The sequence below is a fragment of the Festucalex cinctus genome, chromosome 8 (genome assembly GCF_051991245.1).
Source record: "Festucalex cinctus isolate MCC-2025b chromosome 8, RoL_Fcin_1.0, whole genome shotgun sequence".
Classification (NCBI taxonomy): domain Eukaryota; kingdom Metazoa; phylum Chordata; class Actinopteri; order Syngnathiformes; family Syngnathidae; genus Festucalex; species Festucalex cinctus.
In genome coordinates, this window is record NC_135418.1 from 30,629,013 (window position 1) to 30,644,926 (window position 15,914).

A 15,914-nucleotide genomic window follows, 5' to 3' on the forward strand; every position below is an offset into this window, starting at 1 on the left:
ACATTCCAAAGGATTAATAGACAATTCAATTAATTTTCTATTGGATTTCATTTATTAATTGGCTTTAAATGTATTTAACTAGGTCACAAATAACCCTCATATCAACTTTAACAAATCTTATTAATATAATTGTGAAAATATTTTTTGCTTCTTATACTAATACTTTTTTTTTTTCAAGTGCAGAAAAATCGGCCAAAATGACCTCATACATCACGCAAAATTCTGCAAATTGAAATCAAGAAAAAACAAAAAAAGGCCCCTTTAACTCGAGCGCCACCTTCAGGTGACATTTCAAATACGTGTTTATTGCCACTGACAAACGCGCTTCACTCCTAAAGGACACTCGTCGTTAGACACTTTTTTTTTTCTTCTTCAAAAAGTTACTTTCCTGCACTGCAGCCTCCACAAAGTCAAACAACTCACAAGTTTGCTGGACAAAAAGCAAAATGGCGTTTCAACATTCGACCTCCGTTCAGCAAGCCTCACGTCATTTATCTTCATGGCTGTCGCACTTTTTGGTGACAACTACTGCAAAAGAAAATTCAGGAAGACCCACAAGAAGTCACATGGGAGAAATACAAATATCAGGGCCGAGACTCGTTTCACTCCACATTTGGGATTTGACAAGCAAAACGAGACACGGGAAATTAAGTGACTTCCAAACAGTCAAGCGGATGACACACAGGAAGTCACCTGACACAAAAGTAAGTCACGTGAAGATGCTCAAGAAGTCATGTGACGTCAACGCAGTTGACACACGGGAAGTGGGGTGAACAATCAATCAATTAATTACGTCAAGTGACTGGCCACCAAAACAGTTCAGATGCACACAAAGTACGAAAAGACCAACAAGTCACATGACAAGTCAAGAAGACACACAGGAAGCAAAAAGACTCCAAAGTCCTCATCGAGTTCAACTGGACCTTTTCACTAGAAAACTGCTCGACTTCCTTTGGAATGCGAAAAAGTTGCTCAGGAAACGCATCATTCGACAATGACCACAGTTTCATCACATTCTCTTCATTTTCCCATATAGGGAACAATTATTTGGAAAGGGCAACGAAAACTAGATCACTTTGTTGGACTTCATGTAGCGCATCCTCTGCTGCCCCCCAGTGGCCAATCCCAACATTTCTCAATGCATTGAGATGGAAGTGCGCTCACTTGAGCTGCTTCCTGCCCCCTCCGTCACATGACATCGGCCTCGGCCAATCAGTGAAGGTGCAGTCAAGCGGCGTTAAAGACAAAAAAAAAAAAAACTAGGCTTGGCATTATACTGCCGATTTTGGACTTTGTGGTACTAAAACGTTTGCCTGCTCAGTGGGAGTTTCCGCTCGCTACATGATGATCCGAGGTTCCGGAACCGACTCGCTGATGGACTTGTGCGGCAGGACGTTGGCGCCGTTCAGGTAGAGCTCGTCGTTGACCAGCACGTCCTCGCCCAGAACCGTCACGTTCTCCATGCGGACCTGACGGGGGGCAAAAGACCGCCGCATTTCGCTTTGGTCTGGCACGTCAGAAAGCCAATCAAGGAAAAGGCAAAAAGTCCATCTTGACGTACCCACTGACCCACGGAGGAGCTCCAGCCCACGATGCAGCTCTCCAGCCAGGAATGCGAGCGCACGCGGGCCCCCTTCAGGACCGTGCAGCGTTTGACCCGCACGCCGTCCTCCACCACCACGCCGGCGCCGATGGTCACGTTGGGGCCGATGGTGCAGTTGTCGCCGATCTGGGCCGTCGGGTCCTGCGTGTTGGAAAAGTGGCGAGCCGTCAGGAAGGCGCCACGACTGAAACTCAAGATGACGACGGACAAAGCGTCTCACCACCAGAACGTTGCCAAGGAAACCGGGCCCGGTGCGCAGCCTCTCGGGGGCGTGTTGCCGTAGCGACTGCAGGTACATGCACATCCCCGTCAGGAAGTCTTTGGGCTGGCCGATGTCCATCCAGAAACCTGCGCGCAAACGCGATCAACACCAAATGTCCGTTTTTTTTTGTTGGGTCCCGACTGGACTAAATCGCGACAATCTGAGACTCGGCAGCAGTCCAAGACCTGGACGGAGCTCGGCGGTTTGGTCTAAAGGCCTACATGAGAGTTGAAATCTGAAATAATGTGTGGTCAAAGGGTCTGAATAAAGTCCGGGTCCTGGACTTGAGTCAAAGACCTCAACAAGAGGAAAAACAAACCTGGACTCGAGTCATCCCTGGACCTTGACTGCATTTTACTCTGGCTCAGGACTCCAGTCCAGGAAATTTATGTTCAAGTCTGGTCTGAGTCTTCGACACAAGGCCAGATTATGAACCTGGTCCAGGACTTTGACTCCACTCCAAGTATCAGTCTGTGACTTAGGTCCAGATGTCAGAACCCGGTCCAGATCGTTGACTCGAATTCCGTAGGCCTTTAACTAAGGATGCGGAACTACGACAAGGTTCTAGTCAAAACTAGAAGAGGGATGGCAGTGATCGAGAGTAGCACAGGTAACACGAGCCTCCAGCCGGCCACTAAGTACACCTGGTTCGGATCCAGATTGAAAAACCAAAAAGCAAACAAACTTACGTCTGCTGGGGCTGTCAGCTGAAGAGACCAGAGAGACCATCAATCAAAATACACGTTTGTGAAATGAGACATTTCCGGTTGAACCTCAAAGTTCTTCGCAGGTGAACTTGACTGGATCGTCACGACACCTGTGAACAAACGCGTCTTTTGGCACAACTTGTTCTCCAACAAGAAGGGAAAAGTTGCCCCCATGACGCGACTCAGTCGTTCACGCTACGCGAGGCAACATTCGTCGCCATCGTTACTCGTGGCGGGAATCTTGGAGCGGCTCACAATTCCACTGCCATTTTTGATGTGCAAACAATCGTCATGATCTACTCCAGTCTGACTCGCTAACGCTAACTAGCGCGCCACTTTTATCCCTCAAAAGAACGGCTTTTCATCCAAAACGCGGCAAAAAAAACAAACAACCTTATAACTTGATCTTGAAGTTTTTCTTCTACTCTCTGATGTGGCTACAATTTAACAATGAATCAAAACATGCGGAACCACACTGCCCCCAAGTGGCCAAATCGGGTACAACATGAACAGTGCTCCCAATAAACAAGGGAAAGACAGTACAAAATAATAGAAATAAAATCAATTTTGGGACATTGAACTCATTCAAACCCAAAAACGTAAAATACGTTTTTAACACTTTGTCCTTCACGCCCAAAAACGTATTTATACGTTTTTGTTTTATGCTAGAGCATACAGAAGGCTTTGATGCAGCTTCTGACCTGAAGAAGGTGCTTAAAGCAATGGTAGTTATTACCAAAAAACGTCCAACAGGTGGCAGCAGTGCGTATAAGAGAACAGCAACAGAAATTTTGAATAATGATGGAACTTGGCAATATTCTAATGCAAATGGCTGCAAAATGGAAACAGACAGAAATACTTTTTTTCCTGATGAAAATAATCTTTCTTTTGGTAGCTGCCATGTGTTGATTGCAATCCAACACAATATTGTGCGGGCCTTGCAAAATCAGTCAAACAGCCGTGAGCGAAGGGGCTTGCCTCGGTCAAAATGGCTGCCAGTCAATCAGTTCAAATCGATTCTGAATCGTACTAGTGAGAATTGTGATTCTTATGCTGCATTGGAAGACGGTGGGAGGTCGGAACTTCCCAGTTCCCACCTGAAAGCGTTCCAGGCGAACGTAAACAACCAAAATGGCGGATAGTGATAAATTGTTTTTTATTTTGGTCCTCAAAAGCATTTTGACCTCGAGAAAACTTGAATCTTATGACATAAGCATTCCATACAGTTAAATAGTTGAGCGAATCATTTCATGCAGGGAGACAATATTGTCACGTACGTTAAGTTATGTCACATTTTTATGAATGAAGACTCGAGTAAATTGTATTTTGCCATCAAGTGACGTCCTTCTTGTCTTCCGACTTGGCAAGTGGAATTTGCCAGTCGAAGTTGAGTTCCCGGACGCGTTCCTGCGTTGAGCTGGGAAAACGTCCCAATTCCGACCATCCTCCAATGCAGCATTATTCAAATGGCTTTTGTGCACACCCCTAATAGTTACCCTGCAGCTCCATGGCATACAGTTGGCCCTCTTCAGCCATGACAGGGAAAATCTCTTTCTCGATGGACGTGGGTCTCAACTGCAGCCAAAAACAAAGCGGTTAGAGTCGGCGGCGAGAAAAAGCGACATCCACGCTGCTCCCACCTGGATCCTGGCCAGCATGCTGGAATGGAAGACGTACATGCCGGCGTTGATCTTGTTGGACACAAACACCTGCGGCTTCTCCACGAAGCGATGGATCCTGCCGCTTTGCGCCTCCAAAACCACCACGCCGTACTTGGACGGCTCCTCCACGCGAGTCACCTTCACACAAACGCCTCTTACAGGTGGATCCTTGTTCGTTTGGGGTTTTTTTTTTTTTATAAATACGTGCGGACATACATTTGATTTTGATGACAATCAACAGAGACACTTGGAAAACGTACTTGAAAAGGAAATGAAAACAAAATACGGCAACTCAGTCTTTTGCAGGAGCACAAAATTGGGGAACAGACTTCAAAAAAAGAATCAAATATCCATCATTAGGGATGTAACCATATACAAACATCATGAGACGATATCATGATATTGTGAAGAAGGTCACAATATTGTTATTTAAAAAAAAAAAAAAAAACATTGTTTTTGTGCAGTACAGCAATGAAAAATATAAAAAATATATAACTATATATAATTGAGGCACCAATACAAGCATTGCAATAAATTAATACATGAATTGATTAATAATTTAAATTAAATAAGAAATTAATACAATAAATGGAGTTCTTCCACATATTGACTCTATTCACAAGTATATTACGTTCATCTTCATGTTGACCATTAGTGTGGATTTGAAACATAGAAGGGCCAAAACATGCCTTGTGAAATTTAAACTGCACAAAAAAAAACTAGCCTCCAGAGGGTGCTAGAACGGCACAAATGGAAATCAACCTGACTTTTTGAACAGATGTGCTGCTTTTAATATCGTGACATGACAACGACGATATATTGTGGCACTTTTAATATGATAATATTGCCGTTATCGTTACATCCCTATCCATGAGTAGGAAATTTTGCAAATGCCAAAACCGCTAACATGATCCAGTGATTCACTGTACTGTCTTAATCCATGAAAAACAATTGCAGATTTCACAATTTTGGTGTTGGACCCAAAAATTAAAGAATAGATAAAGAACAAAATTGACATCATTAGAAGGTGTCCGAATACTTGTGGCCATCACCCTAAATGGAAGGTGGCTCAATTCCATGCCCCCCCCCCCTTTTTTTTGTGTCTAAAATGTCAGCTGTAAATCAAATTATTTGCTGGAAGTTGCGCTCATGTTGTATTTGGTAAAGATGTTTCTCACCACAATGGTGCCCTCCTTGCCGTGGTCGCAGTGGAACTTGAGCATATCTTGGAAGGGAAAGTCACAGATGACGTCCGAGTTGAGGACGAAGAAGGACTCGTTGTCCACGTCCAGCAGCTTGCGGGCCAGCGCCAGAGGACCGGCTGGTAAGAAGGAGGACAATTGGATTTTGATAAAAAACAAAAAAACAAAGTTCAAGTTCAAGATGGCGGAAGGTTGAGCGTGTTTAATGAAGAAAAAAAGCTATAGAAAAATGAGTGGATGGATTATTTGGCCTATTGTTCATGGACGAATGAGATGTTGATGTCAGTGTGGTTTTTCTCACAGGCTGCTTGTGAACACTCACCCGTCCCGAGAGGTTCCTTCTCATGTGAGAGCGAAATCCGAATTCCAAGCTGAGGAAGAGAAGGAACCAAAAAAAAACGAAACATCAGCGATTGATGCCTCCCCCATCTCAAGTTGAGTAAATAGAAAGCCTCTTCCACTATTTGCTGAAAGAGTGTACGCGAAGTAAATAGACAAGAAAGACTCAAAGGTTGACCAGACAATTTGCCGTTTTTAGTTCCGGAAACAAGACTTCATTTTTTAACCAAAACAGCAGCACCTAAACATTCAAACAGTCTCTCTGATGACATAATAATGTGTTTGAGTCTAAACAATATGAAGCCACGATTAGAAATGCACCGACGTGGTGACTCCACATTTTCTTCGAACAATCTTCAAATTCGGTTCAAATTCCCCTCATGAATGGGAATAGAACAGTTGGCAGACTTTCATATGAGCGTGCGGTGTTGGCGTGTCGGACCTACTCTCTGCTCCTGGACCTTCATTTCTCGCTCCAGCAGCTCAGACATGTAGCTCACCGCCAAGACCACGTGCGTCACGCCGGCCTGGAAGCACACAAACAAGCGCATCGTGTCAACGCTCGCCGGCCCCGCCCCCTTCCGCACTGTCAAAACGAAGCGGCCGTTCTTCCCGACTCACCTTCACCAAGGCCTCCACCTGGTGCATGAGGATGGGCTTGTTGCAGAACTCCACCAGCGGCTTGGGAACGCTCAAAGTGAGCGGTCGCAGGCGGGTGCCGTAGCCGCCCACCAGGATCAAAGCCTTCATACTCAGCGACCGTTACCACGGCAACCGGCGAGCATCAACGACCACTTCTGCCCGTGACCTGCCTTTTCTCTTCCTTCTTCTTTCAATCAATAACTACGGAAATGATTGTGATTTACAAAAGGTAGTACAAACGTTATTTAAGTCACTGGAAAAAAAAGTTGCCAGATGGGATGGAAAAGTTGCTAAATTGCCAACACTGACTGTTCTTTCATAAACTCGCTCCTCTCTGTTTGCAGTCAAGTTGTGAGTGTAACCCTAAAAAATGATCCTATTAACTGATATCATGGATGAATCAGCCACATTAATCTGCACTTCTCTTGCATGAATGTAGAAAAAGCGATGCATGACTCACATTTCGCTCCATTTCCTCATTTGCTGCCATTCAACTTTAACTGGGCTAGAAGTGAATGTGTTATAAATAATCACGGTTTTAATTTTTCTTGGTGCTATTTAGCTAGTGATTACTGAATCGATGCAGCACTTTCATTTCATTTGACACCGTTATGACAGTCAGGAATGTAAAAAATCAAATCAAATAAAAGTGTGACGTTTGACTTTGGCGACACATTCATGAAAGTTGAAACTCAAACCATTTTTTCCCCCCAGTATGAAAAGAATCTTGAGCGTTTATTGGCAAAGGGACATCTTGAACTTGAGCGTTTGAGAGGATGTGTGACGAGTTGTAGCAGCTTTCGAATGAATGTTTATTCTGTTATCGTGTCATCCTTGACCACATTCAACTGTAAGTAGGCAGCATGTGATGTCTAATGTCATGTCATCATGCACACATTACTGTGGAACTGGATTATTTGCATTATTAACAGCTAGAAACAAAACCAAGAAACGGCACAAACTATTCCTATTTCGTGTATGTCGTTTCCCTAAGGCAGCTATAAATAAACAAGTTTAAATCCGGACTCCAGTTGTCGATAGAGTCCATTTAAAGAACCGCCCAGTGATTGAAGGGAGCTCATGTTAGCTACGGTGGCTAACTAACACGCTTCTCCATGTGGTGGAGTGATTAGACTCGTCCTCACACTGCTACGGTTCGTGTCGTGAAAGTGTTGGAAGTTATAAAAACTCACCTTTTCGGCCCCACGGCTGATTTAGGGAGACATCAACAGTGGCTCGAACTCCCGGAGTGACACGTAAGAGAGCGTTCAAATCCCAGCTCGTTGTTTGTCTTCCGGATTGTCCATTCAACGTCATTTATGAGACTTTCAAAACGGGTTTATCTTGTTTTGGATTTCAAATTAAGAGTTTAGAGCAGCACAAAGTTAACATTTGACTCAATTTAGGACTCAAAAACAAAGTAAAGATGAACAAACTCATTTTAGAAGAAAAACAATATGACATAATCATGAACTAATTTATCATTTAGGTCTTTTATTGGGTTTGTTTTCTTCAAACTTAAAACAATATTACTCCGCTTCCGGTAAACATGTTGCATTGATTGTAACATGCGATGCCGATTTAAGCCATTGACATGGGGGTGTTAAGAGGGATGGCAAGAATAGTAAATTATTGCTCGTAAATTACCTACAAATGAGATTGGTCGAATCCATCCAGTTACGTGGACTAAAATCGAATTTAAGAGTCTAAAAAATTAGCGCACAGAGACCATGAATCTTTTCAACTCTCCCCCTGTCAACAAGCCAATGGATCGCTTTGACTCCGCCTCTTCACCACTTCCGACCAATGGGATCAAAACAGCGTGGCGATTGACCGGCTGGTTATAATCACGTGACTTATCGCCGACTTGAGACGGGACACCTTTTAGTATTAAAAAAACAAAACTAACTTTTAGTCGAAAAAGCTCAGTAATGACAAAATGTGAAATCTATTTCCTAATGTTTTATAAAATGGAGTAACTTGTGAGTCCTTCACTTAAATCGATGGAGTATTTTACCTGTAGTTATTGTTTATTGAATCTGAAACCATAGTGAAGATGGCGAACCATAAAATATTTAGGAAAAAAATAGGCTGAGTAAAAACAGCTGAGTTAATCTCCGGGTAAATGAAGGTACATTCATATACACATACTGCTTTGTTAGTAATTTAATTTGAAAGATTTTTTTTATATCAAATATAGTTTTCCCAATGTGTATTTCTATTTTTTTATGAAAAATGCATACAAATAGCCAAAATCCCGTTCTAAGTAATTTTTTACTTCATTTAAAATATTTTTTTGTGTATTTCTATATTTTGTTTTAATGAAAAACTTTGTGATATTTTTAGCTGAATTAAAATATATTTTATGAAACATATTTACCAATAAAAACACAGATGCCCTGATAATTACTATGATTTTTTATTCAAAAAAGGAGCAATGCATTCTGGTTAATATATTGAGGATTATTGATCCGCTCCACGGAAAGCCAAAACCAAAGAGTGCCACTGAACATCCGTTCATGAAAATGAAAACGATTTTGAGACATCTCGTCCGGTATTCAGGGGTCCCAGCGCAGGTCGCAGACCAGCGCGATGTGGTCCGACGGGTGGGCCACGCTGGGCAGCGCCGTGTGGGCGGTGACCAGGCGGTGGGCCGGCATGGGGACCACCTGCTCCACCCGCATGCGCTGCGGCTGGATGAAGATGTAGTCCAGGCAGCCCTGGAAGCCGCCCACGTAGTTGGTGTAGGCCAGCGGGCCGCAGGCGCTCAGCAGGGGCGGGAACGGCGACGTCAGGTCCATCGCCGACCAGGACGGCGCCGGACCGTCCTCGCCGCCGCGCCAGTCGGCGTGCTGCCGGCTCAGCGTGCCCTCCGTCACCAGTTGCAGGACGCCTGAACAGGAAGAGGAAGAACCGGCGGCACTCAGAACACCAGCGGGAAATTGAGGCCAAACTGGTTCTGCGGGCTCCTTCCGTCCCAAGCGCCAGTCGAAGGCAGCATCCTTTCTTTCGCTCAACGCATTCCAAATGGCTGAAAAGCATTTGGACCAAACATCCTGGCTGTCCTCATCAAGGTTATTCGAGTTCACTAAAACTAACCAGTGCAGTCTGAGAATTGGGTGTGGTTTGCCGGACGGTTGTCCGCCGGTTCCGTGTACAGCGTCTCCGACTTCCTGCCTCTCCGTGTCAATAAATAAGTCCAATCTTAGTTGCGTCTGCGCCTTTGGGATACGAACCTCTCGGTACACAACAAAAACCAAAACTAAGTGAAACGAGATTTTATGTTTACAAACGCAAAAATGCCCCTCGTTTGATTCTTTGGTCAGTCAACTGAATGCACGATGATTTTCTAAGTGATTTGAAGTCCGGAAGCGGAAGCGGACGTTTGACGTCATCAAGCAGCGGCCAATAGAAAAGCACCAAAAGATGACGTCGCTCACATGCTTTTTGTTGTTTTTTTAAATATTGTGCACAAGTCATAAACATAAAAAAAAAAAACTAAAGCTAATACGGAAACTAACAAACTAAACTAAAATGAAGCATTTATTAAATAACTAATAAAAACTAAGCGAAGCACCCTGAAAACTAATTAAGACTAACTCAAAAAATGAAATGAAAAAAAAAATGAAAAATTGCCAAAGTATAATAATAATGATAATAATAATAATAATAATGATGATCCCTGTGCGTTCAAGCAGCACGGAGGTTTTAACCATGCTCATTTCCGTGAGCCCGCCTTTGGCGTTTCCAATGTGCGTTAGCATCAAGCTATCTGACGTCAGCCGCCTTTGACGCTCGCGCGCGCCGAACCGGTCGGTCGGTCGGTCGGTCGGTCGGTCGGTCGGTTTACATGTTGACGTTTGGTTACCCGAGCTGGGCGAGGAGTTGAAGTCGCCGCAGAAGATCAACGGAGCTCCCGGGGCCACCTGGCCCATCACGAGACTCAGGTGGCGCAAAGCCACGCCCATCTGGACCAAGCGCACGTTCCCGCCTTCAAAATAAAACACAAACACATTGCGGATCGTCTTGCTTCCACGCAAACAAAAACACTTCAACATCCGAGTTTGAGCTCATGAAAAATCATTCACGACACACCAGTTGCTGCTCTTCTTTATTATTATAGAGCAGATTGATTTGCATTATTTTATATATATATATTATTTTTTTTGTATTTATTACCTTTTTTTAAACAGTGTCATTTTTAAATCGTACGGTGTCCTTGAGTATCTAGAAAGGTGTCTATAATATTGTAATAATGCATTATTATTATAAGTAGTAGTAGTAGTATTATATTTATTTTTATTATTTCTTTTATTTTATGATTTATTTCTGATTTCTAGTACATGTATTTATTGTCCTATACATTATATGTTATATATAGATTATATTTGTTATTTTATTATTATTATATATGACATTTATTTGTATTTTATATATTTTTGTATTATATTTTTTATATTATAAATATTATTTATTATTATATTTATTCCTTTATTAAACAGTGTTTATAATGAAAGCGTTTTTAAATTGTACAGTGTCGAGAAAGGTATCGATAAATAAAATGCATTATTATGATTATTTTGTTATTATTTTTTCTGTATTGATTATTTCTAGTATTTATTATCATATACATAATGTATGATATTTATTTTGTGAGTTATATTTGATTTATGATGATTGTGGGTTGTGTGAATGAACTGAGAAATAGTTTGCTTTTGTTTTTTTCTCCCCGAAGGCTTTCAAAGGAGGCATCGAATAAAGCGCATATCTGCCTCGCTGGTTAGCAAATGAGTCGTTAAATGCTTTTTGTGCCTACAATCGCATTTGGCTGAGATGGAGCCGCCACTCGCTGACGGTTACCGATGACGTGTTTCTTCGACACGTGCTGCCGTTTTGGTCGGCAAGCGTTTGTTACCTTGAGGGTGCCAGTACAGGTGCGTGTTGGCCACGCACACCTTCCTGCCCGCTCGCTGGAGGTCCTCCAGCACGCTGACCTGCCGAGACCAGACGAGTCAAGGAGAGCGCGAGACGAGCCGCTCGCAGGTTCCGTACCTGCAAGGCGGTGGAGCGCTTGGCCGTCTCGTCTCTCAGCGCGCGGTTGGCCGACACGCCCTCCAGCAAGCGGGCGTGGGCCGGGTCCGACGTCAGCGCCTCGCTCAGCGTGATGTCGTGGCTGCTCAGCAGCTTCCATCGCGTCCTACAGGACAAAACGAGGATTGCTACACGGCAAATTCGGAAAGTCAAACCCGCAAGCTTTCGACCGTGCGAAACCTGCGGTAGAAGGTGGCCAATCCTTCGTGTTGCTTCTCTTTCAGCTTGAAAACGCCGTCCAGGCCGAAGGCATCGAGAGCTGGAGTCAGACTGTCCGAAAATACCCCTGAAAAAAAAAGGAAACCAAATACAAAAAAAAATCGAATGCATTTCACAAAACTACATTGAGTTACCTTTTTTTTCTTTTAAATCTTATGCTCAATATAGTAAAAAAAGGTCAAATGTTGACTTCAATAGTTCTCTCACAATTAATAGCACATTTTAGATCCGTTCTAAATGTGCAATAAAACGTACAATAAGTTTTCATACTGTTGAAACTAATAAACATATGGCAGCATGACAGATGTGCTGTCAAAAACGAGTGCTATTATTTGTGTTGAGGTCCTTTTTCCGCAGCTCAGTTTTCAACTTTTGCTGAAATTGCAAAATACAACTTGACGCGTTCAAATGAACTGAAATGAACGCATGAAGGAAATCAAACTCCAAGGAATGAAAAGCCAACTTGAGCCCAAAGCGAAAGTCCCGCATCGGTCACCTTTGTCCACCTCCTGCAGACAGACGATATCGGCGCGGTACCCGGCCAGCTCCTTCTTGATCAGGTTCTGCCTGTAGTCCTGCTGCAGGGCGTAGGGGGCGCAGTAAGGGTACAGCAGCGTCTTGGACAGCTCCGTCTGCGCGTACACGTCGGCCAGGATGTTGTAGGAGACGAGGCGCAGCCGCGGCCACGCCGTCTCGCCGGCCGTGTAGGCGTGACGCCCGTCGAAGGTGCACGCGCCCGGACCCGCCTCCACCGCGCCGGCCGAGAGCAGCTCCTCGACCCGCCCCTGGCGCCCGCCCTCGTCCTTGGGCGTGCAGACCAGTTTGAGCCGGCAGCCGATGTCGCCGTTGGACGGGACGTAGACCCGGGCGCCGCCCACCTGGGTCCAGAGCGCGTCCGGAGCGCTCTCCTCCTCGCCGCCGCCGCCGCCTTTAGCGCTGCGATCGCAACACAGATCGGAAGAGACCTGAAGTTAGGACATTTTTTTAACTAAAGCGAACATTGACAATGTTTCATAAACAAAAGAGAAAAGTGTCAATGAGAAAAGTGTCGAAAGTGTGCGGTGAGGCCTTTTCCAGCCTTTTTGTAATAAACGTCAAACATCAAGCCAGCATACTTTGCGGCTATTTTTTGGAACCTCCGCCCAGCGGAAAAGCGGGGAACATTCTTCGGGATCTTTGGGTTGTGATCCAGGGCGCTTTTGGGACTTGACCGCGCCCGCCGGTTTACCTGCAATTTGGGCTCTTCTCCTTGTACCACGTCAGGTCGCAGCGGTCCAGCTCCCCGAACTCGACCTCCAGCTTGGGGCAGACGGGGAAGCCGGCCAGCAGCGAGCCCGGCAGCTCGGCGGTGGTGAAGGCGGGCTCGTTCCGGCGGACCGCGTAGCGGACGTCGCCCAGCTGCAGCACGGCGCCGTCCCGCCACGCCTCCGCGTTCAGCACCGTCTCCCGCACTTCGCTGCCGTCCACGTAGAGCTTCACCACGGCGGGCTCCGGACTGTCCGCCGCCGCCGCCTGCTGCTGCTGCTGCTGGCCCGCGCTCCTCTTCGCCTTCTTTTTGCCCTTCGCGAGTGTGCAGGCGATGCGGGACAGAACCTTGCCCAGCGGCTCGTCCTGCTCCCGCTGCATATGCTTGTGGCTGCCGTCCACGCGGAACGAGATGGTCATCTTGGGCTCCCCGGCGACGCATCTGACCGCGGCCGGCTCCATGCTGCCGGGGCCGGGGCCGAGGACGCGACAAGCCCGGCTCAAAGAAGCCGGAGACGAGGCGGAGACGAGGCGGCTGTGAAACGGAAGGAGGGCAGCGATGAGTTTGTTGAACATGAAGCCAGACGCGGCGACTCCCAACACTCAAATGACGTCTACTTCCTGGTATCGCCGGCGGGCCAAAGGGCGCTTTTTCGGTTTGTAATAAATGCAACGTCACACAAAACGGAAACTAACATACTCATTATCAAATCTATTGTTAAAATGACGACTAGACTACAACGAGTAGAAACGATTAGAACGTAAATTGCAGTTACGTGGTGGATAAAAGTTATGACCAGTGTGGTGATATTCTTCTTCTCCAACATTGACCAGTCCTTAAAAAAAAATCCATTGCCCCCCAGCGGTCGGAGGTCAAAGTACACAAATGCTCAAAGGTAACAACAGCGTCCTCTTCTCGCTTCATAAAAAAAGAAAAGAAAAAGAAAGAAAACGTGGGAAAAGAAGGCGTGGTTCTTTCAAGAGAGAAAAGTTGTAATGTTTCAAGAAACACTTGTAATACTATTTACTAAAAGTTGCATTTTTCAGACATTTTCAATTAAAAAATAGAGAAAAAAAGGCAAAATATTCTGCAACAGATAATTATTTTTCCAGAAAAAACTGTAGAATGGAATGTGGCCGTTTTAATCAGGCGGTTGCGCGGACGCCTGTTCCGGGGTCCTCGGAGTGGCCATTTCGCCGCGGTGCATTGTGGGCTCTTTCCTTTCCTTCCCAGACTCGCTGCTGCAATCATGGGTACGCCGCAAACTTTTGCCTTTTTCACCCGCCGCATGTCGCCACTTTGTCCGATTATCGCAACGACGCGCTCGACGAACACCTTATGAACACTTTTGCTTCCTTTTTCGACGTGTAGCAAACGTGAAAACGGAACATTTTCCTTCGCTAGCGGCTCCGCAACGTGGTGCGGCCATGACGCCACCGATCGGCTAAATTAGCACTTTAGCTTAGCGCGGCTAGCTCAACTAATCGGCATTCAAATGGAACAAATGAGGCGAAATGAACACGTTGGAACATGTATGAGGTCGCAGAAAGTTTATTGCTGCTTCCAACCTTTGATAATGACGCGGTGGTCAATTATTTCATTTTTCTGACTTCACTGCTTCCTAGAATTAAACGTAAGAATAATTCCACGTTGCTGGGTTGTATTACTTTTGTTTTTCCCTGATGAATTTGAAGTTGTTCCTTAAATGGTTACATGTCAATGTGAACTAGCACTCGGCGTACAATTGAAAACATGTAAATGACAATTGGAAATAATCGTGCATCCATTTTTTTCATTTAAATTAAAATTGTATGCTTTTTAGTTAAAGCTACAACATTTTTTAAACTATGCATAAATAAGATTTGGTATTAAAAAAACAAAAAAACTAGAAAAGCAGGATTGCAAAAAGAAATTGTCTAAAAGTTCACTTTTTTGTAGTGGGAGAGATTCATCGTTTTTCATGTTATCATGCTTATTTTTGTATCCATCTTTCACTAGATAATGTTTGATTTCCTTAATCCAAATCGAAAATTGCTTAAAGTAAAATCACAATTTAAGTTGGAGGAAAAAAAAACCCTCAAAATGATGTCATCCACATTTCCATTATGCAGTCACCCCCACCAACCAACATTTTTTTTTGTAGACCGTAAAATATGGATTCAAATAATCCGACAACGACGACGTTATGTTTGGAAGCTGAAGTCACGAGACTAGAAATGATGCATCCTAAATGTCGAAAGCTTACATGGCCTATTTGAGTTTGACGAAAAACAAGGATGCCATTTTGTGTTGCGTCGCGCAGGAAAGTGTCGCGGTCTGCGCACGGCCAGGAAGTTGCGCAATCACCGGCGGGAGCAGAAATGGCACGACAAGCAGTACAAGAAGGCCCACCTGGGCACCGCCCTCAAGGCCAACCCCTTCGGCGGGGCTTCTCACGCCAAAGGCATCGTGCTGGAGAAAGTGTACGCATCCACAAATGCAAACACAAATACACGATTGATTGATTGACTGACTGATTGATTGTGCGTGCGCAGCGGCGTGGAGGCGAAGCAGCCCAACTCGGCCATCCGGAAGTGCGTGAGGGTGCAACTCATCAAGAACGGCAAGAAGATCACCGCCTTCGTCCCCAACGACGGCTGCCTCAACTTCATCGAGGTGACCGTTTTTGGCTTGTTTTTTGCTTACTTTGAAGTCTGTTTCCCTAATTTGGTGAACCCCCCCGCAGGAGAACGACGAGGTCCTGGTGGCCGGTTTCGGTCGGAAGGGCCACGCCGTGGGCGACATTCCCGGCGTTCGCTTCAAGGTGGTCAAAGTGGCCAACGTGTCTCTGCTGGCGCTCTACAAGGGCAAAAAGGAGAGACCTCGCTCATAAGACAAAAAACAAGCGAATAAAAACTTCACAGTTCCACGTCTGCACGTTTGTTTGCTTTTCACAACTTTTT

General features: G+C 45.0%; 3 protein-coding genes across 9 annotated transcripts; 1 reads left to right on the top strand and 2 right to left on the bottom strand.

Annotated features, from left to right (window-relative positions):
- Positions 1 to 260: 260 nt before the first annotated feature.
- Positions 261 to 8,152, bottom strand: gmppb (GDP-mannose pyrophosphorylase B). 4 transcript variants are annotated; one of them, XM_077529152.1, is made up of 10 exons: positions 7,610 to 8,152; positions 6,396 to 6,617; positions 6,221 to 6,301; positions 5,758 to 5,806; positions 5,412 to 5,554; positions 4,213 to 4,371; positions 4,069 to 4,147; positions 1,824 to 1,951; positions 1,570 to 1,744; positions 261 to 1,469 (listed from the first exon to the last, which is right to left on the bottom strand). In XM_077529152.1, exons 2-10 carry the CDS (start codon positions 6,522 to 6,524, stop codon positions 1,318 to 1,320), a joined length of 1,095 nt encoding a protein of 364 aa, XP_077385278.1. In that variant the 5' UTR covers positions 6,525 to 6,617; positions 7,610 to 8,152; the 3' UTR covers positions 261 to 1,317. The 4 variants fall into 4 exon arrangements, with proteins under 4 accessions (XP_077385278.1, XP_077385280.1, XP_077385276.1 ...); XM_077529154.1 differs by having other exon boundaries at positions 261 to 1,500; XM_077529150.1 differs by having other exon boundaries at positions 261 to 1,500; positions 1,562 to 1,744.
- Positions 8,153 to 8,819: 667 nt separating this feature from the next.
- Positions 8,820 to 15,436, bottom strand: pde12 (phosphodiesterase 12). 3 transcript variants are annotated; one of them, XM_077530909.1, is made up of 8 exons: positions 15,218 to 15,436; positions 12,955 to 13,506; positions 12,223 to 12,662; positions 11,688 to 11,793; positions 11,469 to 11,613; positions 11,332 to 11,410; positions 10,285 to 10,407; positions 8,820 to 9,309 (listed from the first exon to the last, which is right to left on the bottom strand). In XM_077530909.1, exons 2-8 carry the CDS (start codon positions 13,431 to 13,433, stop codon positions 8,975 to 8,977), a joined length of 1,707 nt encoding a protein of 568 aa, XP_077387035.1. In that variant the 5' UTR covers positions 13,434 to 13,506; positions 15,218 to 15,436; the 3' UTR covers positions 8,820 to 8,974. The 3 variants fall into 3 exon arrangements, with proteins under 3 accessions (XP_077387035.1, XP_077387034.1, XP_077387033.1); XM_077530908.1 differs by lacking the exon at positions 15,218 to 15,436 and adding an exon at positions 13,748 to 13,899; XM_077530907.1 differs by lacking the exon at positions 15,218 to 15,436 and having other exon boundaries at positions 12,955 to 13,837.
- On the top strand, positions 14,102 to 15,880 carry rps23 (ribosomal protein S23). 2 transcript variants are annotated; one of them, XM_077530926.1, is made up of 4 exons: positions 14,102 to 14,225; positions 15,275 to 15,434; positions 15,507 to 15,627; positions 15,698 to 15,880. In XM_077530926.1, the coding sequence occupies exons 1-4, from the start codon at positions 14,222 to 14,224 to the stop codon at positions 15,842 to 15,844; spliced, it is 432 nt and encodes a 143-aa protein (XP_077387052.1). In that variant the 5' UTR covers positions 14,102 to 14,221; the 3' UTR covers positions 15,845 to 15,880. The 2 variants fall into 2 exon arrangements, with proteins under 2 accessions (XP_077387052.1, XP_077387049.1); XM_077530923.1 differs by lacking the exon at positions 14,102 to 14,225 and adding an exon at positions 14,265 to 14,605.
- Positions 15,881 to 15,914: the final 34 nt, after the last annotated feature.

Bases quoted from the DNA above. Each gene is read 5' to 3' on its own strand.
- gmppb (XM_077529150.1), bottom strand. From the start codon at position 6,524: ATGAAGGCTTTGATCCTGGTGGGCGGCTACGGCACCCGCCTGCGACCG. The intron at 5,555-5,757 runs GTGAGTGTTCAC...CCTTCTTACCAG, and splicing joins GAAGGAACCTCTCGGGACGG to CCGGTCCTCTGGCGCTGGCC. The intron at 4,148-4,212 runs GTGGGAGCAGCG...TTTTGGCTGCAG, and splicing joins GCATGCTGGCCAGGATCCAG to TTGAGACCCACGTCCATCGA.
- pde12 (XM_077530907.1), bottom strand. From the start codon at position 13,547: ATGTTCAACAAACTCATCGCTGCCCTCCTTCCGTTTCACAGCCGCCTC. The intron at 12,663-12,954 runs GTAAACCGGCGG...TTGCGATCGCAG, and splicing joins GAGAAGAGCCCAAATTGCAG to CGCTAAAGGCGGCGGCGGCG. The intron at 10,408-11,331 runs GTAACAAACGCT...TTTATTTTGAAG, and splicing joins CCTGTACTGGCACCCTCAAG to GCGGGAACGTGCGCTTGGTC.
- rps23 (XM_077530923.1), top strand. From the start codon at position 14,503: ATGTATGAGGTCGCAGAAAGTTTATTGCTGCTTCCAACCTTTGATAAT. The intron at 15,435-15,506 runs GTACGCATCCAC...GTGCGTGCGCAG, and splicing joins GGCATCGTGCTGGAGAAAGT to CGGCGTGGAGGCGAAGCAGC. The intron at 15,628-15,697 runs GTGACCGTTTTT...ACCCCCCCGCAG, and splicing joins GCTGCCTCAACTTCATCGAG to GAGAACGACGAGGTCCTGGT.